The sequence below is a fragment of the Lichenostomus cassidix genome, chromosome 11, assembly GCF_008360975.1.
Source record: "Lichenostomus cassidix isolate B80296 chromosome 11, HeHo_3.0, whole genome shotgun sequence".
In the NCBI taxonomy this organism is placed as follows: Eukaryota; Metazoa; Chordata; class Aves; order Passeriformes; family Meliphagidae; genus Lichenostomus; species Lichenostomus cassidix.
Window position 1 is genome coordinate 19,092,043 of NC_139492.1, and position 22,931 is coordinate 19,114,973.

General features: G+C 40.0%; 1 protein-coding gene and 1 long non-coding RNA gene across 2 annotated transcripts; one reads left to right on the forward strand and one right to left on the reverse strand.

Moving 5' to 3' along the window:
* Positions 1 to 1,136: 1,136 nt before the first annotated feature.
* Positions 1,137 to 3,633, reverse strand: LOC146432417 (uncharacterized). The gene is made up of 3 exons (XR_014854585.1): positions 3,464 to 3,633; positions 1,758 to 1,830; positions 1,137 to 1,607 (listed from the first exon to the last, which is right to left on the reverse strand). It is a non-coding gene; the product is annotated as an uncharacterized LOC146432417 (long non-coding RNA).
* A 449-nt stretch (positions 3,634 to 4,082) lies between these two features.
* UBA2 (ubiquitin like modifier activating enzyme 2) lies at positions 4,083 to 21,105 on the forward strand. Its single transcript, XM_085072050.1, has 17 exons — positions 4,083 to 4,267; positions 7,759 to 7,842; positions 8,110 to 8,180; positions 9,295 to 9,359; positions 9,789 to 9,889; positions 10,035 to 10,156; positions 10,808 to 10,875; positions 13,131 to 13,252; positions 14,010 to 14,109; positions 14,652 to 14,812; positions 15,984 to 16,077; positions 16,171 to 16,283; positions 16,553 to 16,708; positions 17,254 to 17,350; positions 17,934 to 18,039; positions 18,720 to 18,856; positions 19,776 to 21,105. The coding sequence occupies exons 1-17, from the start codon at positions 4,124 to 4,126 to the stop codon at positions 20,057 to 20,059; spliced, it is 2,025 nt and encodes a 674-aa protein (XP_084928176.1). The 5' UTR covers positions 4,083 to 4,123; the 3' UTR covers positions 20,060 to 21,105.
* Positions 21,106 to 22,931: the final 1,826 nt, after the last annotated feature.

Sequence of the window (22,931 nt, forward strand, 5' to 3'; positions counted from 1 at the left end):
GGAGCTGCATCACTCTGCTGTGAGGCACCAGTGTGAGCAGCATTGTGGCTGGGATAGCTGGAGCAGCCTGGTGTTGAAGTGTGGCTCTGCAAGGCTCCATTAGGTTTTTCCTTTGTTCCCCTGCTCTGTATGTTATTGGCTGTTTTGAAATATGCACCCTGCCTTATCAGAAATCTATTGGTGTGTATCCCTGCCCTTCTTCCCTCAGACCTTCCGGGATTTGCTCTACAGAGCCAATCCCTCCCCCCTTCTCTTCCCTTATAAACTCATGCCAGCATGAGCCCGGCTGTCACTGTTTTCGGACTCCCAGTCCCTTTGTCCCTCCCCCGCTTTCCTCCCCCTTTCCCCTTCCCTGCAACCCCCCCAAAGACCCAAATAAACCTCCCTGGGAGACTGGAGACAGTGTCCAGTATGTTCTTTCGCCTCACCCACGTTTCCAGCAGAGTTTCTGTCGCTCGAGCTTCATGCCGCGCTGTGTGCGCCCCGGCCCTGCCCGGCACGGACTTGCATGGAGGTACGCACCGTGGCAGACCTCGTTCGTGGCGTTTCTGGGTGCTGCCGCTTTCCCCAGAGCGAGAAGCCTCAGCCTGGGGCCAGGTACAGGAGACAAAGACAGGGCAGGGAAGTGACTGACAACTCTGACATGGAGAGTTCAAGCCTTGCTCTTGGCAGCCCAAGCACCAATCAGCTGGTGAGGGCCCTGGAGTGGCTCTGGGACAGAGCCAGGGCTGGCAGTGAGGCTGGGAGCCACTGCTGACAGGGACAGTGGCACTGACTGGTGGCACTGGGAACAGCTTGGAGCACAGAGAGAAGCACTGTGGGAAAGACAGAAATGTTGATCCTTGTAGGGGTTACAGCTAAATTGAAAAGAAGACAACTGTGGGAACAGGTGACATCTTCTCCTTTTTCTAACATTTGGAAGAAGTCGTAATTCCAGCACTACTCTTACAGATGAAGTACCACAGGAGTCAGAACTGTCCTGTCTCAGCTGTAAAACCAGCTGACAAGGCAGAACATGCTGTAGTTTCATCTTCTTTCCTCAGAGGACATTTCTGTATCTACAGCACACCAAAACTTCTGTACCACCACTGATAAATTTGACATCAAGAGTCAGTTTTAGGCAGAAATTTGGTCTTCATTGGTTTCACTTTTATTAAAACAATGTTGCTGCTACATTTTGTCTTCAGTCATGGGGGACTGACAGAAAAACCTGAGCACTGAAATCAGGGCAAATCTGGCAGCTGTACTTAAAAAGTGAGGGATCCACTGGAATTATTACAGTGAATAATCGCAAGTGTGACAACTGTGAAGAATAGGTGAAAAGAAGGGAAATGTAATTTTATCCTCAAAATTACTTCAAGTAATTTCTTTCATTATCCTAATAGTTCGCATACTATGTGCTTGTTTAGACTGTAAACTATAATTCTAATTTAAACTTCTTGTTCTCCATGCTTTTGTTACTTGTCTTTTCAAGCATCACTTTCTTCCAGAATTCTACCTTCTTTTCTTTCAGCTTGCTGGCTTTCTTTTGCTGTAGGTTTATCTGCAAATATTCTTCATTTAGGCTGTAAGATGGCCATTCAACCAGCCCCTCTCCATTAGGATTTCTGTAAACAAGATGAAAAGAAAGAGTCAGTGCCCCTTGCAGTCACAGGGGAATTCAATCACAGAAGTTAAGACTGAACCAACAAACCAGCCGATTCCCCATGGAGTCAGTGCAAAGCAGCAATGTGTGTCATCAGTCTCATGATTCTTACCCATTTCGAGCAAAGTTAGCCCAGTACTTCATCAGAGTTCTGCTAAGCTGCTTCTCTTCCTCTGTAACTTCACCTGAAAGACAAAACACAGAACAGTTACTGTGTGTGGCAGAAATGGAGACATTGCTACTCCAGGAGCACCTTTTCTGTGTGTGAAGATGCTGTAGCAACTTAGCAATTGCCACAGAGACACAATACCAGTAAAATATCAGTGATACAGAAAGCATCAAGGGATTTCCTCGTGATTTCCCCATCAGGCCCTCCTCATGAATGACTTCAGCATAATTACCCTTCCTGTACAAATTGGGGAATTTGGGAACAAGGAAATAAGGGGATGTGCCTGTAACTTTCCAGGAAACCAGAAGCAGAACCAAAAACCCCACGTGTGTCCTCCATCCCGGTACACTCCAGGAATGTGCCACATGGCTTTGTTTCTGGGATCCCATTCTAGTTTTGTGGGACTGAAAGCCTCCCTCTTACTGGGAGCATGACTAGGCAAAGATTTCTTCATTTATGGCACACAAGATGATGCCACTGCATTTCTCAGCACTGTAAGAGTATTTAAAGATAGTTATACATAACTCACTGTATCACTAGGTGAGAATTATTTCAGTTGCAGTGTGTTATTAATTATAAATGTATCTCAATACACTATGAAAAAAATTTGCTATCTTAATGCCCTTGGTAAGCTCAGGCAAATGGAAAAGAACTGTTCAGTGTTTTCTAATGCCATAAGTATGTAAGTAAAAAAAAAAAATATATATATATAAGCAAAATGAAAAGGCTCTGGTAACAGATTAACAAAGGGCTTTGCAACATAGCTGGATTGCTCCAGCAATCCAATAAAAGAAAAAAAAATTGAGTAAAAGGAAATACTTTCACTTATGTAGACTTTGAACCAGACTATGAACTACTGTGCAAATGATAAAAGCAAAGCAGAAAAAATGGTGAATTCACTCAAAATAAGCAGAATTTTTGTGTCTCTCTGTCAAAATAAGAACTGTTCCTAATTTGTTCCATGGGAAAGAAAAGACTCCATGTTGAGCATTACTGTTTTAGGCAGATGTAGTTAAAGGATGTTGCTGGATTCCATTGGACTGGTTCCATTTTGAATAAGTGTTTAAGTATTAATTGAGTTGTGGGGCAACACTGACCAAACCGTTGGATCTTCACACAGAAAATGAAATGCTGGAATTCCAAGCCTTGCTCTGAACACTACTGGAATCATTTCCTGCAAAAGAGACCATGTCCCCCATTCTCTGGAGCCTGATAAGCTGTGGGATTTCCTGGAAAGGCGGAGACACTGACCTAAACTCTTTAGGAAATGATGAGGTCCTGGATTTGCTCCTTCCCAAGCACTCTGCAAGTTTAATTGACCTTTCCTTCAATTTACTTTCCAGCCAAAGGTATTTGACAAATTCATGCACAGTGCTGGGATAATGACCATGAATTTTCTAGCAAATGTCCTATTTGCTGAATTGCTGACAACATCTGTATCTTCGTGTGCTTCAGAAGGGGCAAAGTGTGCAGGAGAGAAGATGGAGAAGATGGTTAAATGTGTAACACCACTTCTGACATGGGAGAGGGTTGTGGTTTGGTCTCACTGCCAATATGTGCACTTTAGTCTGATCAAAATGAATGAATACTGAATAGAATAATGCAGTGCTACCAGAGCAATTTAAGAGTGAACAGTGTGTGTTCCTTACTGCAGAGCTGGATGTCACCAGCCAGAAATGGCCCCCCAAAGACAAAGCCAACTTCATCCCCATGGTCAGCCTTCACATAGTCTGGTTTGCTGTCCCAGTACGAACTGGGCCGGTGCTGGAATTCAAAGAAGTAGGTAGGAGCTCCAGACTCTGCAAGACATAACATTCAAAGAGTTACAGAAGAGATATATAAACTACAGCTGCCATCAGCTGTTTAAAATAAATTAAAAATATCAGAGAATATGCTGAGTTTGAGGGTACCCATGAGGATCATTGAGTCCAACTCCTAGCCCTTCTCAGGACTCCCCAAGAATCCCAGCAATTGCTTGAGAACATTGTCCAAATGCTTCTTGAACTCTCTGTATAACAATATAATATACAAATATATTGAACACATGAAGACATTAAATCTGTATGTCTAAAATAGGAATATATTAAAAAGAAATATAAAAATAAAAATTTCCTGCTGCACCAGGAACGCATCCCTGGGGCCTCCCCGGCAGGAGCAGAGCTGCAGCTCACGGTTCGCCCGCTGCGCCTTCCGCGGGCACTGCGCGCTCCACAGTCATCCGGGGCGGCAGGGGGCGCTGCGAGCGCGCGGGCGGCGCTCTGTTCCGGCGGACCCGTGAGGAGGCGCGCGGAACCGCCGCCGTGTCCGTCATGGCGGCGCCGCTGTCGGGGCCGCTGCACCCCGAGCTGGCACAGGCCGTGTCCCAGGCTCGGGTCCTGGTGGTGGGGGCCGGCGGCATCGGCTGCGAGCTGCTCAAGAACTTGGTGCTCACCGGCTTCAGCAGCATTTACGTGGTGCGGGCCGGGGCTGGGGCGCTCGGGGGCCGGCGGGCGGGGGGAGGCCAAGCCCAGGGCCGCGGGTGCCGCTCGGCGGGTGTGCGGTGTCGGCGTGGCCCCTCCGCCCGCCGCTGGGTGTGCGCGGTTTCAGAGCTGCCAAAGGCGCCGCGGGACCGCCGGGCCTGGGCGCCACAAAGGGGCCGCGGCCTGCGCGCCGTCGCCACCCCCCCTCAGCCCGAGATCCCGCCGGGCGCGGGAGCTCCTCCTTCCCCCGCCGAGGTCTGGCCGCCTTCCTGGGAAGCCCGTATATCCCTTGAATGGAACTGCCCGGGATACCGCGCTGTGCCCGGCGATATCTTGCAAATCTTAGTTTTGCCCAGTGCCGCCTTTGCTGGTGCTGGGGGTGACGGTTCGGTGATGAATTGCAGCGAGAAACCCCCCGGAGGGGTGAACTGTGCTTTGGATCCCGGGCTGTAAACCCGTCAGTGCTGCCGCTTCCCGTGGGCTCCTGCTTTCACTTTTGCTTCCAGATATTAATCTGGCAATGTGTACAGGAAGGGCAGATGCGAGAGGGTAGTAATGAAAATGGGATGGAGAGAAATACTGCTGGTAAAACTCTGATTGCCTGGTGTCCAGACCTTTATTGGTTTTTTTATTGTAGTAAGGAAGAGCAAATGGTATTACATCCAGCTAGAGCACAGGTCTGTTTCCTTTGAATACCCTTTACTAAAGTGTCCAGGAGTTACATCTGAGAGTTTTGTGTCAGGTTGTGAGGAGTTTGGGTTTGCAGTCAGACTTGTTGAGCAGAGCAGCTCTTATCTAAAACTGTATCAGTTTATGGAAGAAAACAGCTACTGGTTTGGCTTGTTATTCTTCCATCTCAGTCTTTCCAACTGGAATGCTTTTTCAACTTGTGGAATATGTTTACTTCCAAAGTGTCCCTTTGGTTTGAGAGCCTGTCCGATTTGAACTTTGCACCAGGAAAATAAATAACTGCAGAGGAGTAGAAGCATTTTCTGTACTGTTCTCCTCTTTTTTATCTCCTATTTACTGTGTCTGTTATGTACTCCTGCAGTCCATTATAATAGAGAGAGTGTAATACCTTCTGATTTTGCAGTTAGTCCTTAGGCATAAATCTCATTGGGATATGCTTATTGTTTTACTTACTGTAGTTGGGGTTTGGTATTGCCTTTCAAGGCTGACTTGGTGGGACTCCAGTAACTTCAGTACATGTTGGACCTGGGCTATCTTCATAGGACTGCCACTTGCAGTGTTTTATGCAGGACAGTAATGTTTTGATACCATAGGGAGCAGGTGGGTAGAAGACAATGTGAGGGCAAAAAAAGAATTGTTACACAAAGAGGGAATTTGCTGTTAGCAGAATAAATTGCTTGTGTCAGCATTTGTGATATTGTTGAGGGTTTTCCTCGGTTATTAATTATTGCAAACTTGAACATCTGAAAATGCCTGTTTTAAAATAAGCAAGTTGTGATTTTTCAAAAAAAGAATGTTCATCCTAAGAAAAAAAAGTAGTTTTGAATACCAGACAACTGACTAATATGTGACTTAAGTAAACTGTGTTGAGAGGCATACCCTTGTTCTATGAATGAAGAGCAAAATGAAGTTTTTTCAAGATCCAAGTCTGAATTAAGAACATAAGTATATGTTGTTAAGTCATGATGCCTTTGCTTCCACGTTACAAAAAGGGGAGCAATGTAGTTGTGTTAGAAGTGAGCTTTTAAATTCTGATCATTCTTAGCTAGACTGAAGCTTTGGTTGAGGTCTAATGGTCCCAAGTTTTCTCTCTGGAGAAAAACTTCCTTTGCTCCCTTCAGTGCTGTAATTCGTGTTCTCAGCAGTTGCTGATGACACTTGTCACCATCTCCAGTTGAAATACTCAGAGCTTTCTGGGCAGTGAAGGTTTTAAGAGAGTTTTGCACTTTAGTGTTTTCCCTTGAGGTTCTTGGGCCTTTTGGATTTGGACTAAGCAACCTTTCTGTGTGTCTTACGAGGAAGGAAAGGAGGTGGAAATGTAAATCATGCAAATCCCATTTTCATGAAGAGACAAGGCCATGGGTAGTTACTACCGTACTGTGGGTGGTAATGTTTAACAGTCTGAATTTTATAATGCATTTTTAAAACATTGTATCTTTTCTGTTTGCTCTGTAGCCACAGGTGCTTTTATTAATGTTGAAATAAAACTCTAACTATTGCAGTTCTTAGTATGTTAAAACTTAGTGTTTCAATTAGAAATATTCCCTTCAGAAAACAGGAAATTCAGTCTTGGAGTTTGGATCTCACATGCAAAGGATGTTCAGTGAGTGTGTGCCATAGTTTTTTCCTAATTTGAGTTTGGTTAATGAAATTAGAAGTGTGTGAGAACACCCTGAGTAGGCCATGTTTAAACTTTACACTGCACAGTCAGTCTGAGAATGTTCTCTGTGTAGGTGAAGGTGTTATTGTGTTGAGCATGTTAGCATTACCTGTGGGACTTTGGGAGAAATACCTGATGCTCAGAAAAGCTCTCACTCTCCTCATTACAAATTTTAAGGACAGGAGAAGACTTAAAAGGAGTTGTTGATCAAAGAAACTTTAATTGCATGAAAAGTAGTGGGAACAAAGTTAGGAATAGAAGTCAACATTCTAGTTAAATCTTCTTAATTCTTGTGGGGGCTAAAGATATTTGAATTTATGCTGTTCCTGTGTATATGTACTAATAAATAGAAACATAGCTGTTGAGGAATTGTAGGCATGGCATCCTTTGAGGCTGTACATCAGGGCTGCTTGGTGCTGTGTGTTTCTAAATATTCTGATTGTGTGATTTGATTTCTCTTTTTGTGAGTAGATTTGCTAATTTACCATGCACTTAGGCAGCTAGTCCTGGGCCAGGCAGTAAAAGCTTTTGCCCTGCAGTGTGTGTGTAAGGTGCCTGTGCACCCTTGATGCAGTGATTCAGGTGCTTCAAGCCATGCTCCTATAAAGTGGAAGGACCAGTCGGTTTGGAGCAGCCTTTGCTGGGCCTTGGGGAAGCACAGAGCAGTGTTCAGGGTGGGCAGTGCAGGGAGAGGCTGGCTGGACCTATCTCGACGGGTTTCTGCAATTTCCCTCCTGAGTGTGCATTGTGTGCCTCAGGAATTGCCACTGAAATCTTTATCCTGTGTAAGCAGGACAGTCGTGTTGACTTTCTTCTGACTGCTGTGTGGATTTATCTCCAGTCTCACATGCATTTTCAGCAGGGACTCTCTTCAGAAAGTTTGTTTTCATGTAGGCCTTCATTTTTGTCATGCTCCCCTGTCAGCAATTGTTGATAATGTAGGGGTTCCTGAAGAGAATTAGGTGAGCACTTGTGCCTCTTTAGTTGCTACAGTGCTGATGTAACACCTGAGAGGTCTGAAAAGGGGTCTGTAAAGTTTCTGCATTTTGATCAATTGTCTTTTGTTCAAACTCTGTTAATGGTTTTGTTCCTTTTTTTCCTGTGGAAGTGAAATGCCTCTCTTGTGTGTTTATAGATTGATTTGGATACTATTGATGTCAGCAATCTCAACAGACAGTTTCTGTTTCAAAAGAAACATGTTGGAAGATCAAAATCACAGGTGAGGAAAAAGTCAAAGCCCAAATCTCATTACTCAGTATTATTTTATTGATAGTGTTAGAAAAATGTTAGAATTTAGTTTCTGCTGGGAAGAGGTAAGTGTTGGTTGGTTGATTATGGCTGTCCACAGCATTAAACTATTAAAGTATTTAAATATCTTAAGATAGTCGACTTACTCAATGCACAACTAGTATCAAGTCTGTCTTTTGGATGGAAGGAAAAAATAATAAGTGTGGTTTTTGTTTTCTTTTTTTTGTTTTGTTTCTAGGTTGCCAAGGAAAGCGTGTTACAGTTTTGTCCAGAAGCTAACATTATAGCTTACCATGATAGCATCATGAAGTATGTTTGGTTTTAAGCTGTAATTACATGTTTGATTTGCAAGTACTGTGTTATTTAAATGCTACAGTGGTGTGCTTTAAGATGTTTTACAAAGCTCCCTCACTTAGGAGAAATAGCTGTAAATGTGAACTACCACACATCTGAGTGGGAGTGTGGGTTTTGCATGGGTTTTAAGCTCTGGTAGTAAGCTGTAGTCATTTGTTTGTGGGGTTTTTTATTTTATTGGCAATGTCTGCCATATAAGTTTCTACACTGTAAGGATACCCTAATGTCTTGAGCAATAATTACATTAAAAGACATGTGAATGTTGAGTCTGTGATTAAAAAAATTAGGTCCTTTGTGTGTGTGTGTAGGTAATTGTCATTTATATATGCCCCAAGCTGTTAAAATTCAGTCTTTATGATCTGCAACCAATGAGTAGAGTACAAGATTATGTCGGGTTCCATTAGCTGTTCCCCATGTTTTAACTTATGCTTGCCCCAATTTCTAAAAAATGAATATTCTGTACTATGAAGGTTTGAACTCATATTGCTGTTAGCTAGTGAAACTGACTCACTGCATCCTTCTCCTGCAGCCATTAATCCTATGACATCTTTACACCCTCTTCCACCTTCTTCTTTAAGTCAAAAAACTGCAATGTAAGATAACTGAAGTGTCAGGATTGGGTCCCATATGTTGGCTCCTCAGGGTATGGACACACAGTCAAGCCAACGGAGCTATCACAGTACAATGAATTATACACAGTCTGATGAGCTGTGGTAATTACAGTGTGCATGTTTTAGCCACAGCTGATGGTTTTTAAGGTCAGTTACCACAGCTCAGCCAATTTACTCATTAGGTCAGAGCAGTTTAATCACTTTTCCTTGTCTGCCCATTTTATTGGTCAAATTAGTACTGATTGCAGTAGCTTCCTTCCAGCAGCATAAAATTCATGCTTTCACCCAGCTTTAAAATGGGCAGAAGACAAATGGGGCAATTAAAGAGAAGCTAAATTTATAAATTTATATGTGTAATTTATCACCTGAACATCGGTTGCATGTGTAGAGTTTCTATTGTGCAGTAATAACCAACCACTTTAATGTGCCATTTGAAATGTATTTTTTGTCTTCTGTAGCCCTGAGTATAACGTAGAGTTCTTCCGCCAGTTTACGTTGGTTATGAATGCTCTGGATAACAGAGGTGAAGTTTTTATTATGATTTTATATTGCAGATGTAATTTGTTCCTTGCTGCAATGTCAATTGAATAACTTCTTAACCCATCTGTAGTTGCACTAAGCCTTGTGTGCTTTGCTAGAAACTTGAAAGGGTGGTTAGTGCTTCGGCAGGTGTTTCGAAAGTAAATGTTAACTGCCAATTGCTGCTTCATGGGAACTGATGAGTATTCTGGGTACAGTGTAGCTTCAGTCAGTTGAGTTTGCTGTGTTTATTTATGTCAATATATCTTGTGAGAATGGGAACCTGGACTTAGTGGAAATGGTGTAGCGCTCTGTAATGAACCAAGCTATATTAAGGAAAAGTGCATAGGATGCTAGTTTGAATTTGGGGAAGTAAAAATTTCTTTTTTTTGAACTATTCAAATTTTTTCTTTAAAACTCTCTTGATTTGCAGCTGCCCGTAACCATGTGAACAGGATGTGTCTGGCTGCTGATATTCCTCTTATAGAGAGTGGAACTGCAGGCTACCTTGGACAAGTAACAGTTATCAAAAAGGTTAGGTGGGGTGTTACTCTTGTCATTGGCTATTTTAAACAACAGGGACTGGGTGTTTGGAGATAGAGTTACCGTTCATCTGTTAATAGCCTAAACTATCAGTAGCCTTCTCAGAGTGACAAGTAAATACTTCATTTTTCACCAGGGAGTGACAGAATGTTATGAATGTCAGCCTAAACCAACTCAGAAGACTTTCCCAGGCTGCACAATCCGAAATACACCCTCGGAGCCTATCCATTGCATTGTGTGGGCTAAGTATTTGTTCAAGTAAGTGATTTTAAAAAAAAGTAGGTATGATGGTTCATTCTTCTGGTTTCTAAACCTACAGAGAGAAATAAAATTGACACACTTCAAAAAAGTTATTATAATGGATTTCAAATTAATTTTAAATTATTTGAAGTGGATTATGGTGAAAAACTCCAGTTCCTTGACCTGGGTTCTGAGGTGGTTATAAAGATGGAAAGTCGATTAGTATTTAGGCCTAGCTCTAATAGCACAAAAATTTGGCAGAGTAGTTTGGCACAGCAGTGTAGGTTGAGGTTGCTTTATTCTTCAACTTTGTATGAAGTAAGCATATTTTTCAGTTTAATGCGTGTTTTAACGAGTGTAAAGTTTGTTGGAATCTTGGATATTGCACAGGTTCTAAAAATGCTTTCAGTACTGCAGTGTATTATATTAGGCTGAATATTGGGGAACTATGGAGTTATACAGAAAACTGTTCTGCTAAATTTGTTTTCGTATTGGGCATTTGGTGTTGTTAGAGTCCATGCCTGATTAATCCCAGTAGTTTAAAAAGCAATGTATGAAGTGGCAGTTTGATAGCAAGAATCCTAAAATGAATATATGTCCATTAGGAAATATTTGAGTCTTTAACCAGATTCTGAAATTCTAGTCTTGTTGTTCTTAATTTTTTTATAGCCAGTTGTTTGGAGAAGAAGATGCTGATCAAGAAGTCTCACCTGACAGAGCTGATCCTGAAGCTGCCTGTGAGTGTGATATAAGCCGGTGGCTTACCGTCTTACTGAAATGTTCTATATCAGAGATTATAGCTCCTTTCTGTAAATTTCTTAAGGTTAGAGAGTTCAGCTCCATTTTCTTTAAAGAGGATTCTCTTTCTGGCCTCTGGGAGGCTTGTGTTTTGAACAGAGCACTGAGTGATATTTGTAGTCTTTATTTTCCACTGCTAGCTGAGGGTTTGCAAGGAACGTCAGGAATTTTGTTTGAAGTCTTCTAACCTGCAACACTTAAGCATTAATCTGCATGGGGAATATGCCCATTTTGAGTTAGTTTTTATAGCTATTCAGTGTTTTTCTGTAAGGACAGTAATCACAGTTACTATGAGGTGAATAAGCATCATTGTTGGTTGCTTCTTTTGGATCCTTTGATAGATGAATGGACTTGGGAGGGGGAGCTTAGAGGATCCTCCGACTCTTCAAATTCTTTGAACATCAGATAGTGATCACTGGACAGGTTGTTCCTACAGGAAGTGCAGAATGAAATAGGTGAGTCTTAATGGAGTGGCAATATAAAGTCGCTTAAAACAATGGCTGCTGAAGTACTTGAAAGGTAGCAGATGCAATGCCACTTATTTAAGTAGAGACACCAGGGCAATTATAGGAGGTGTGAGCTGTAGCCAGGTGTGTGCAGTGAGCAGACTGCCCACAGTCAGGGTAGTGTGCTCACATGGTGGGGGTCAATGTCAGGTTTGACCCCAGCTGGCAACTCTGCACCACTCAGCCCTCACTCACTGCCCTGCCCAGAGCAGGGGGAGCCACACAAAAAATGAACCTCACAGGTTGGGATAAAAGCAGCTAATAATGGAAACAAAGAAATATGTAATACTTATACTGCTGATAATGATATGAATAAAGAGAGGGGGAATAAAACTCGGGACAAACAAGTGACGCAGTTGCTGGCTGCCCGCTGGCCAATGGATGCTCAGCCAGTCCCCAGGCAGAGATCAGCCCCTCCCAGCCAACTCCCCCAGTTTATGTGCTGAGCAGGACTTTCTGAAGTCTGGAATATCCCTGTGGCCAGTTCAGGTCAGCTGTCCTGGCTTTGCTCCCTCCTGGCTCCTTGTGCTCCTGCTTGCTGGCAGAGCACAGGAAACTGAAAAGTCCTTGACTTAGAGTAACCTCTTGGCAACAGCTAAAACATCAGTGTGTTACCAATGTTATTTGCTCACAGAATCCAAAACACGGCACCAGACCACCTACTAGAAAGAAAACTAACTCTGTCCCAGCCCAAACCAGGATAGTCAGGGAAGAGTCAATGCAACTTTTATATAAGGAAGTTGTGCCCTGCACAGCACTGTGGGTCCTTGGAAGGAATCCACAAACCCGTGGAGAGTGTATCTGGTTTAGGCAGTTCTCAGTGTTCAGGGGGCAGATTCAAAAACTGTTGAGGAGATAAGAAGCTGAGGGGGCAAAAGAAAACTGAAGATCCTGAAGTGGATAAACTACTTGAATGATAGAAATAAATGGTGATTAGAGGAGTCTCAGATGGGAGATGTGTGCTCTTCAGCACAGATGATAAAACAAAGTCATTCAGAGTAATAAAGATGAGGAGTAACTGCAAAAACTAGTAGAAAGCTTCACAATACAGAATGACTGGGCAATGATACATAAGGCAGATAAATATGAAATAATGCAAATGATGCACTGGTGAAAGGGGGTAAACATTCACAAATTTACACATATTGATAGTCTCTGAGTTGATTTTTCTCATTCAGTCAAGATGTTTTTAGATAGTTTTATGAAAACACCAACGTGCTTATTAGAAATAATGATAGCAATTGTTGGATGTGACTGGGAAAGAAAGAAAATCATTAGCATCTTCATACAAAATTTTTATGTATAAAAAGAACCAGAGGTAAGGAACTGATTTTTAAATTTTTTTTTGATGTTGAAATCCCAATCAAACTAAGACTTTTTAGCCAGAAAAAGAGACTACTAAAAGGAGGTGGTAAGACATTTATGAAGTTGCAACATTATGTGGAGAAAATTATTGGGACACAATCGTTCGTTGTTTCTGCCAGTAAAGGAGTTGGGAGATACCAAGTTAAATCAGGGAGTTGCAGTTGTGAAGAGGAGCAATGTGCCTAATTCAGCTTTTCTTGGGTGCAGTAAAGCCATTTTATGGTCCCTGCACAATTTTGGTAATTGACTCTGGGGGTAATACTTGGATGGGATTTTTAATTTTTTTTTTTAATTTAAAATATTGGTTATCACTTTATTAATAGGGGAGCCAGCAGAGGCAGAAGCCAGAGCACTAGCATCCAATGAAGATGGTGAGATTAAACGTGTTTCAACTAAGGAGTGGGCTAAATCAACTGGCTATGATCCAGTTAAACTTTTTACTAAGGTATCTTCTTTACCCAAAATAAATGTCTTTATTTGAAACATATGAGGTTCTGTAAAGTTAAATCAATCCCCAGCTTGGACATTTAATGCTAGCCATCAATTATGTGATCATGTTATGACATCCACCAGTTTTGCTGTTGTGTTGTTCTGCAACGTTTGCTTGTTTTACAGATTCCATCTGTATCTGTACAGATGGCTGCAGCAGCTTGGCCACTCTGTGCAGACAAAACTCCATTTCAATTTCTTTTAATGTGAAAGGGGAAAGGGGACCTCTGGAGTTTCACCTGGCATAATCAGATCCAGTCTGAGGTCACTTGTGTATAATCAGGCTCTGGCATAAGAAAATACAAACTGGTCTGGGAGTTTTTGTTCTTAAGTTACTGAAAGCGGGTAAATGGAGGAAATGAGAATGAATGTAATATTCATAGGCAATAATAACTTTTCTTTGGAAATTCATTGGCGTGTTCATTCACTGTCTCAGAGAGAACATGCAAAGAGCTGTAGGGATGGCTTCAGTAGGCACATGAAATCACTGTTTGAATTGTTGCTTCTTGATTTTTCTCTTTACTCCTCGCAAGATTAATCAGAGCTGTGTCTGCTCCTTGCAGTGAGTGTTAGAGAGTTTTTAGAATCTGTTTTTATGTAGTTGAAAATACTGTCAAGGAGAAAATCAAAACCTCATCAATGTAATGCTGATTTTTCAGTGTCTTATTTTTTTCCCTCTTTCTTTTTTTTTTTTTTTTTTTAATATTTCCTAGCTTTTCAAAGATGACATTAGATATCTGCTGACAATGGATAAGCTGTGGAGGAAGAGAAAGCCTCCAGTGCCACTGGACTGGGCTGAGGTACAAAAGCAAGGTCGGTAACTGTCCCTCCTCCACTGTATATTTTTAAGTTCTACCTGCTGTTTATTAATAGTCTCTGTGATATGTACATTTTCTACTGTCACAGTTGAATTGTGATAATAAGCGTATTCATTCTTTGCAATTCCTGAAGATTTCAAATTTTTATCTGTATAGACAGCATTTTTTCTAAGACTGTTTTGCAGTTGGTATTTTAGATACTCAGTATTGGCTGTAGAAAGTACACATTTAACAAAATTACACGTCAGCTTATTCTAGGGCACCTTACCATAAGCAGTGATAGATTTATCTCTCAAAGTTGAGTTCTGTTGGAAATTTACATTTGCTGTAATTTGTGCATGTCTTGGTAACTGATGTCCTAGCTATAGTTGCAGTTTTAAATCTAGATTTGTTGTGAAATGTTGGGGCTACTGTAGGTTAAGGATATTGTTCTTCAATTTAGAAAATACTTAATTTTGCTGAAATTGGAAAACTATTGAGAGAGTTTCTGTGGAACTTACAAATATTCCTGATCTTGTTTTTCTTTTCTTCCCAAAGAGCAAAACATATCTGGCCAGCAGAATGAAAGCTCTGCAGTGTTGAAGGATCAGCAGGTTCTCAGTGTCAGGAGCTATGCAGACCTGTTTTCAAAGAGTGTTAAAACCCTGAGTCTTCACCTGGCTGAGAAGGCTGATGGAGAAGCGCTTATATGGGACAAGGTTAGTTTGCCTATATATGTATATACTCTGCATATGTAGTACAAATATTAGTTGGGCTTGTTCAATTTCCTTCCAAAATAAGAGTACTTAGAACAAAAATATCTGGCACCTCACGGAAACTCCTTCCATATGTAAACAAATCTATTCTTTAAGCACTGTATTTTGTAACTCACTGAGGGTAAGGATTAACTGCTGTGGAGTAAAATAATTCACCAAATTCGCCAACTCATAAAAGCGCAAATACACAAGTATTTGTCATATTTTGATTTTTGAAAATATTTTAAGAATGCAACTTCACTTTTTCCCTCTTATCTCTCTCCAAAACATGCTCTTAGCCAGTGTTTAGTGGCTGGAGTTTTACTGAGGTTACAAACAATCAGCTGATGATGGGTGTGCAATACAAGTTCTTTGAAGAACACAAGAATTTTTTCTTTTATCACCAGAATATCAGTTCCAGGCAGTTATCATTTGGCAGGAGAAAAATGTAGTTTGTAAATGGGGGGGGAATAATAAAGAAGTACTACAACCCAGAGTAAAAATACTTGTTTCTGAAACACCCAGTGTTTGAAACTGATTCAGTGTTAAAATTCAATGTTGCAAATGTTTGAAACATTGTAAGACTTGCTATTTAGACATTTTTATAACATACAAGGCATTTTATTTATACTGATATACTACTTTGCTACTAAAATACATATATTTTTATATTGTAGTTTGTCGCTGTTGAGCAGCTAGCAGAGTAAAGAACTCAGTTCTCAGTGGCAAGAAGGAAAAGCCTTTATTGTTTTGATTTCATCATATATATAGAGTTTTCAAAAGTCACCCAGATTGGTCAGTCAGAAACCTCCCCCTAGGCCTGATTGGCCAGGCCTGCACTGTCCAGATCTTGGGACACTGTTTTTAATAACATCCAAACTTTATCTTTATTTATAAAACACAAGAAGAATTCTCATGGGAAAGACCTGTGCTAGCCACAGTAGTTAGTATTTAAAGTATTACTGCTCTGAGTGCACCATCTGAAGGAGGAAGTATATTGACTTTGAAATGAAATAATGTACCAACTTCTTTCTTTTTAAATTCTGGTTTTTAAGGTTCTAGGAACCATATGTTGCAAGCTCATTCCTGTGAGTAATCTGATTTTCAACTGCTTTTTATATTAATGTCTTGTTAGGATGACCCTTCTGCTATGGATTTCGTCACTTCTGCTGCAAACCTCAGGATGCATGTGTTTGGAATGAATATGAAGAGCAGATTTGATATCAAGTGTAAGGATAAAATAGAACATTGTTTTATTTAAATTATAATCTTCTTGTTTTCATTTGCTGTTAAAAATCTGCATTCTCTTGTTTATTTTGCAGCAATGGCAGGAAATATTATCCCAGCTATAGCCACTACCAATGCAGTGATAGCTGGGCTGATCGTGCTGGAGGGTTTGAAGATTTTATCGGGGAAAATAGATCAGTGTAGAACCGTAAGTGGGAATAAAATGCTTTTGCTTTTTTGCTATTTATTATTTGTTTAAAGGTTACATTTAACATTCTTTGACTCCTGTGTGGTTTTACTGTCTCTTGCCTGTTGCTTCGGTAGATTCTGAATATGCTGGGAACTTTCGATCACAATGAAAAGAGAAGTACTGGTATTGAGGACAGACTGTGAGACCAGAAGAGTTCTGCAGGAAAACAGGCTTTATACATGCTGCTACTTATATAATAACTTGGTTTTTTCTTGTGTGTCCTCAAGATTTTTCTGAACAAGCAGCCAAATCCCAGGAAGAAGCTATTGGTTCCTTGTGCTTTGGATCCACCAAATCCTAATTGTTACGTATGTGCAAGTAAGCCAGAAGTGACTGTGAAACTTAACACACACAAAGTTACTGTGTTGACACTCCAGGATAAGGTAAATCTTGTGTTATAGTTACAGCTTTCATTTCAAATCTAATACTGTAAATTATTAAAACTAGGTCTTTGCTCAGTTATTTTGACTGAGCATCTCCTGTTTATTTTAACTCTACATTTCTCTCAGCTACAAGAAGAGCTTAATTAGCCCATATGCTTCTTGTCTATGTAGCTTGTATGTCTTGTGAAGTAATGTTTGCATTTTGTAAATTTTGGTGGTTTTAAAGCCTTTTCATATCTGAGAGCAAGAAACTAAATTTGCATTTCAGCTGAAAGGTCAGTAGCTGCATTATAGTTGTGGTTGCAATTGACTTGTAACTGTCATTTTACAAAGTATCCTCAGAAACTTATCAGCATATATGAACCTGTAGATATCAGACTTCAAGAATACAATCATTTTGTTAATGGAAGAGAACAAAAAAATATAGGCTTTCAGTAGATGCCTGAAAATGAGCTGGAATAATAAAATCAACATATTCCAAGGTTCTTTTTTAATAAATCTTTTTAAGTCAGACATTGATTAAATAATCATATTTGTATTTTCAGATACTGAAAGAAAAATTTGCAATGGTAGCACCAGATGTACAAATAGATGATGGAAAGGGAACTATACTTATCTCTTCTGAAGAAGGTGAAACAGAAGGTATGCCTGCTGTGGGTTTTGGGATAAGTGTACACAAAACCTTGGAAGACACCATACAGAATAGCTGTATAGCAAATGCTGCAGTGTTCACCTTGTGGACTAATACTTGAAGAGAACTGGATTTGCAAATATTTTAAGTGGCTTGAGAATTGCCAATGGTATTGTGTGCAAGCCTGCATGTCCAGCTCAGCTTTTCTGAATAAAGCACTTCTCGGCTGGCGTGTCAGGATTCCTTTCAGGAACAGGTACCTGCCTGCAGCCCCCTTCATTTTCTGGTTCATAGATGGTGAGTTGTTCATGATGCTTGTAGGCACTACTGCAATGCAGAAACCATCTCCAAAATGTTCCCGAATGCAGTAGCTGTGAAGTGCTTGAACATGATGGCATGAGGAGTAAATAAATCAAACATAAGTAGCTTTGACAGCTAATAGGCTTACATGTCAGCTTTTATTTTAAATATAGCTAATACTTGTTAATCGTATGTTCCTACATAAAAGTTCTGTAGTACTCCATATTTATTCAGGTGTAAAGGATCCTTCTATAAATAGCTCTATACACTGCAGGTTTTTTACTCTCTTTGTAGCAAATAACCACAGGAAATTATCAGACTTTGGAATTCGAAATGGCACCCGACTACAAGCAGATGATTTCCTCCAGGACTATACACTGTTAATCAATGTTCTTCATAGGTAAGGATTCTGAAACAAGGATTTTTCATGTATATACATAGAACAGTTCCACAGGGAATTTTCCACTCACAATTTTAATGCATGAATGAAGTTCAAAGATTGTGCTGCCAAAAGAAAATACAGAGGTAGAATAGGAATTGATATTTTCTATGAAATTACAGTTTAAGGTTTTTTGTTTGATTTTGTTTTGGGTCTTTTTTGTTGTAGTCTTGTTTTATTGTTTTGGTTTTCAACAATAACTGAAAGAAGTTTATTTCAGTAATTTGTTGTTACACAACATAAGAATACATTACAAAAACAGATTAACTTTGGGGCCAACCAGTGTGCAAGAAACTGCCACTAAAAAAAAAAACCAAAAAAACAAAACCCTAAAATTTCAAAAGGCATGAACACACTGCGTGTTCAGTGGGAATAGGGTTGTCATGTTAAGGGAAAAAGGTAAGCTCAGGTCATAATTTTTCTGACTCCTAAGCATTTTAAGTTCATAGTACTGGGTGGAATTTAGGAATACACACAGCATAAATTATAAAAGAGGACCGGACAGATTTTCTTCTTTTTCAGTATGTTTTTCTCATTTTGTTCTAGGTGTAGGGTGCTCTAATACTTGAATGTTATTTTTTTTGTGTAAAAGACAAGATTTTATTTTCTGGCTGTTTAAAAGCATGTGTATTTTTCTGCAGTGAAGACCTAGAAAAAGATGTAGAATTTGAAGTTGTTGGTGATACCCCTGAAAGAATTGGCCCTAAACCATCAGAACCAACAGCCAAGAACATTAGCAATGGTAGTGATGATGGAGCACAACCCTCAACATCAACAGGTAATCAACAGTTATCGATTTTAAATGAAACAAAGTAGTCTTTCACTAGTGCAGTCCAATTAAAGTTGTCTTCTGTTTTATAATTTAACTTCGCCAATACAAAATAAAAGGCATTTAAGTTGCCTCTGTGTATAACTAATACTAAATAGAAAAATGTACATTTACAATTGCTACAAAAAGCACAATAGGCAGAAAAGTTTATAGTACATACACCTTGAAATTGTATTATTTACCTGGTGTTCCTTTGCCTGTAAGATACGTGCACAGACTGAAGACACAACTATGTAGTCCCTTACCTCCTGTTTGAGAGAAAACTAAATTTTAAGTGTATTGCTAAAATTTACTTTAAATTATATTAAAAATTTGCATAAAATTAGTTTTTACATTAAATTTGTGCTTAAAAGCAAACAAAATCCACTAGATGTCATGAAAGTTCACATCTGGTTCCCTTTTTCCTTCTTCATACTATCCATTGTTATCCTTTATCTCTGTAAGTCTGCTCACCTTTCCACTTCTCCCTCTCTGTGGATTCTCTCTCCCTGAAGCATGGCCTTTCCTGGGAATTTTGCTGAGTGCAGTAGGGAAGGGAGAAGGCTGCACTACAGCTTGGTGCTTGCAAAAGTTCTTTTCCCAACAACTGCTTCAGACAGCAGCAATTCTTCTGTTTTGTACATGCAAAAAAAGTCCTGCTAACTAATGCATTTCCTGTATTTTTGGTTTTCCACGGCTCTGGTGAAGAAGGAATAACAGTGTGAAACCCATATTTTATAGTAATTTCAGGGACATTTCAGATACACTTGCATTTGAATGGCAAAGAATGCGAATAAAGAATGCTGCAATTTTTTATGTATGAAAATTGGTTTGAGAGGGTAGACTGTCTTTGCAGTATCCACTGGAATTCAAAAAACGTCTTTTTCAGCTCCAGACCAGGATGATGTGGTGATTGTTGACTCTGAGGATGAAGGTACTTCCAGCAATGCTGATGACATGGAGAACAAAAGCCGCAAGAGGAAACTGGAGAAGGGCTGTGAGTGCGTGGGGGCCAAGAGAGCACGTGCTGAGCAGGAGCAGGATGACCTCATGATCGTGGAGTCTGAGGATGAGGGTGCTTCCAGCAGTACTGGGGAGGAGGAGAACAGGAGCCACAAGAGGAAACTTGAGGAGAAGGGGTGTGAGTGCGTCGGGGCGAAGAGCGTGTGCTGAGCTAAGAGCAGGATGAAGAGCATTTGAGGGAACCTCCAACTGCCCCTTGACAAAGTGATTCACATAATGTCATACTGTAACAACAAATTGTGCTGGGATGTGAAAAATGTCCAGAACTAGACTAACTCCAAGGCCTTGGTTCAAAGTGGATACCAAATCACTGGCTTGAGTAATGTGTCTGTTTCTCTTGATGATAAAGCTCTTGTATCAATAGACTCTTTGAGAAGTTTTTTCTGTATTCCATATATTAAATGTAGTAGAAACATAGTCTATAAATACTTACAGATAAGTATTTACCTAAACAGTAATGAAAACAGCATGGTATTTTTGTGTAAATACCTTCTAGGTATCATCCAACAGGACAAAAAAACCTACTTTTATTTAGTAAAGGGCCATCATCAGAGGCCCATATTTTAAGCAACTACATTTTTTGTTTTTCAATTATTACCTTTGAAGTTTCCCAGCAGTGGCCTGCCTGCACATTTGCTTATCCCTTACTGAGGCCGTGTTCCAAGTGTGACTGCTTCACCTCCTGCATTCACAGAATCACAGATGCTTGAAGAGTAACATTTTTAGCCTAGTCCTAAACATTTTTCACATCCTGAACAAGTAAAGAAGAAAATCCGACAAAGCAAATTAGTGCCCTGTTTTAACAGTGTTCTTAAACTTCAGCTGGCACTATGTACATTACTGTAAAACTGTTAATTTACTCCAGTTTTTCAGCTCGTACTGCCTGGTATGTCAATGTAAGAAGCAAATTTTTGTGTATTGTTACAGTTTCAGGTTATTTATATTTGATGTTTTGTAAACTCAGATACTACTACTATACTGTACATCTGATGGACCAAATAAATAACATCTGAAATACTTGCTATATTTGCTTGCACAGTCCAAGATTATGCTGACTTATGGGATTTTACAATGTATAGCCTTCAAAATTTACTGTATTATTTCCATTTTTCTAAACATAACCTAGTAGTACAGAACTTAAGCTTCACTTGTTTGAGGTGAAAGGGGAATTTTTTAATAAAATTTTTGTGAATGTTTTTTTTTCTTGGACAATCAGTTATTGGGCTCCTCAGCTGCAGCAGTTGCACCACCACACACACGCCTTCACCACCTCATGCCTTCAGAAGGATGAAAGCTCTGATTCTCATATATTACACTTTGTGTGTAGGACAGAAGTGTAATGTTTAGAATCAGTGTCTTAAAACCTACTGCATTTGTGTTGGTAACTCTCAAGACTGTCAGTGTTGGTTCCTGGAATGCATTAATTGGCCATTTCTGTCACTGTACCAAAATAATCTCCCACTTTTGTGATAGGGAATCAAACCTCCCATTCACAAGGTGAGTGTGCAGTGAGCCTCACAGGGCACAGCAGTTGAGCAGCAAGATTGGTTCTGTTACAGTTTGCAGACTGAATTGTAAAGTGAATGTGAACTGTATAGAAGGAGAATGTTACAAAAACAAAGGCCAGCTCATCATTGTGTTAGTAGCCATTCTGCACTGGCAATTTAATGAGGCAATTAATGTTTTATTTCTTCTTTTAGTTATTAACAGTCATATGCAGGGGCTTGTTTGGAGGCATAGTAGTTCACAGTGAAATCCTTTTGAGTTAGCTGCTGCTTAGCTGGCAGGAGTGAAGATGTAAAGATGTAAATAAGGTGTTACAGAAAGGATTTCAATGATGCAATGAAAAACTTCTTGCCATAAACAGTTGAAGCACTAAAATTTAATGTCTAACGACATCTTCCAAAAATTAAGGCTGACATATTTTGGTTTTAAGCTTTAATAAAAATAAAATTACTGCTTTATTTAATTTCACTTCCTAACTTTTAAAAAAAACAACAGTAGAAGGTATAATTCTAGTAACTTATTGCATTAGTTTAACTGAAGTTGAGAGTGTGTGCGAGTTGGAAGTTGAGTCATGTATGAGCTGAAATATCACTGAGAGATTCAGGGGTGAAAAAAATGGGGGGTTCTATTGTGTCTCCGTGGCTTCTCCTTAAGTTATTGTTTATTGTTCGTAACAATAAACATTGTGATCATTTGGTTTGCAGCACGAAAGGCCAGATGGGCAGAGAATGCTCCTGGATCCCTCCTGTAGCACACTTGGAGATGAAGGATTTTTAATGCATTTCCTTTACATGGGCTGCTCCCACAGAACATGGGACAGGCTCTTGGCTGTTCCGGTCAGTTATTTGGAAGTTTGGCAATACACAATGAACCACTAAATGCAAACTGCCGCTGTGCGAAAGGAAAAGCTGCTTTTCAGAACTGGTGGAGTATGAGTGTCCTTAATTGGCTACTAGTCACCGACATTGTATTATTGTAGAATTTTCCAACTTAAACTTTCCCTTGCTCTTAAAAAAAACCTTACCAATTCAAGCATTAATTAAGCTTTCAAGTAATTAAAAACCCCTCCATTTCCCAAATGACAATTTGTTCAACTCCTAATAGTAATGGTCATATGGAAGGAAGTATAATTGGAAGGCACAAGATCTAAATGTTAAAATGGAGGTGAAATTCTTCCCAGTGCTTTGGCTTGGCAACCTAACGTAGGCTCTGTCTTCACTGACAATTTTTGAGCCCGGCTCATTAAATCAGCTTACAAAATGCTGTTTGCAGTGATACAAATTGGCCCTCCTGTCAAACGGGGTTCTCAAGTTGTTTGTTTATACTCATGCAAAATTCTCTAATGCAGATAAGCTTTTCTGGCTGCTTTTATAGAAACAATTAATTCTTCACGCTTGCATTTTTAATTTACTTAGTGACTTTGAGTGCCATGTATGGACAAGAAAATAGTGGAATGTTACAGAATGTATCTAGTGTCTGCATGCTATTAATTCAACATCCCTTTTCTGCAGCAGAG

Bases quoted from the DNA above. Each gene is read 5' to 3' on its own strand.
- UBA2 (XM_085072050.1), top strand. From the start codon at position 4,124: ATGGCGGCGCCGCTGTCGGGGCCGCTGCACCCCGAGCTGGCACAGGCC. The intron at 8,181-9,294 runs GTATGTTTGGTT...TGTCTTCTGTAG, and splicing joins TACCATGATAGCATCATGAA to CCCTGAGTATAACGTAGAGT. The intron at 14,813-15,983 runs GTTAGTTTGCCT...ATGTCTTGTTAG, and splicing joins AAGCGCTTATATGGGACAAG to GATGACCCTTCTGCTATGGA.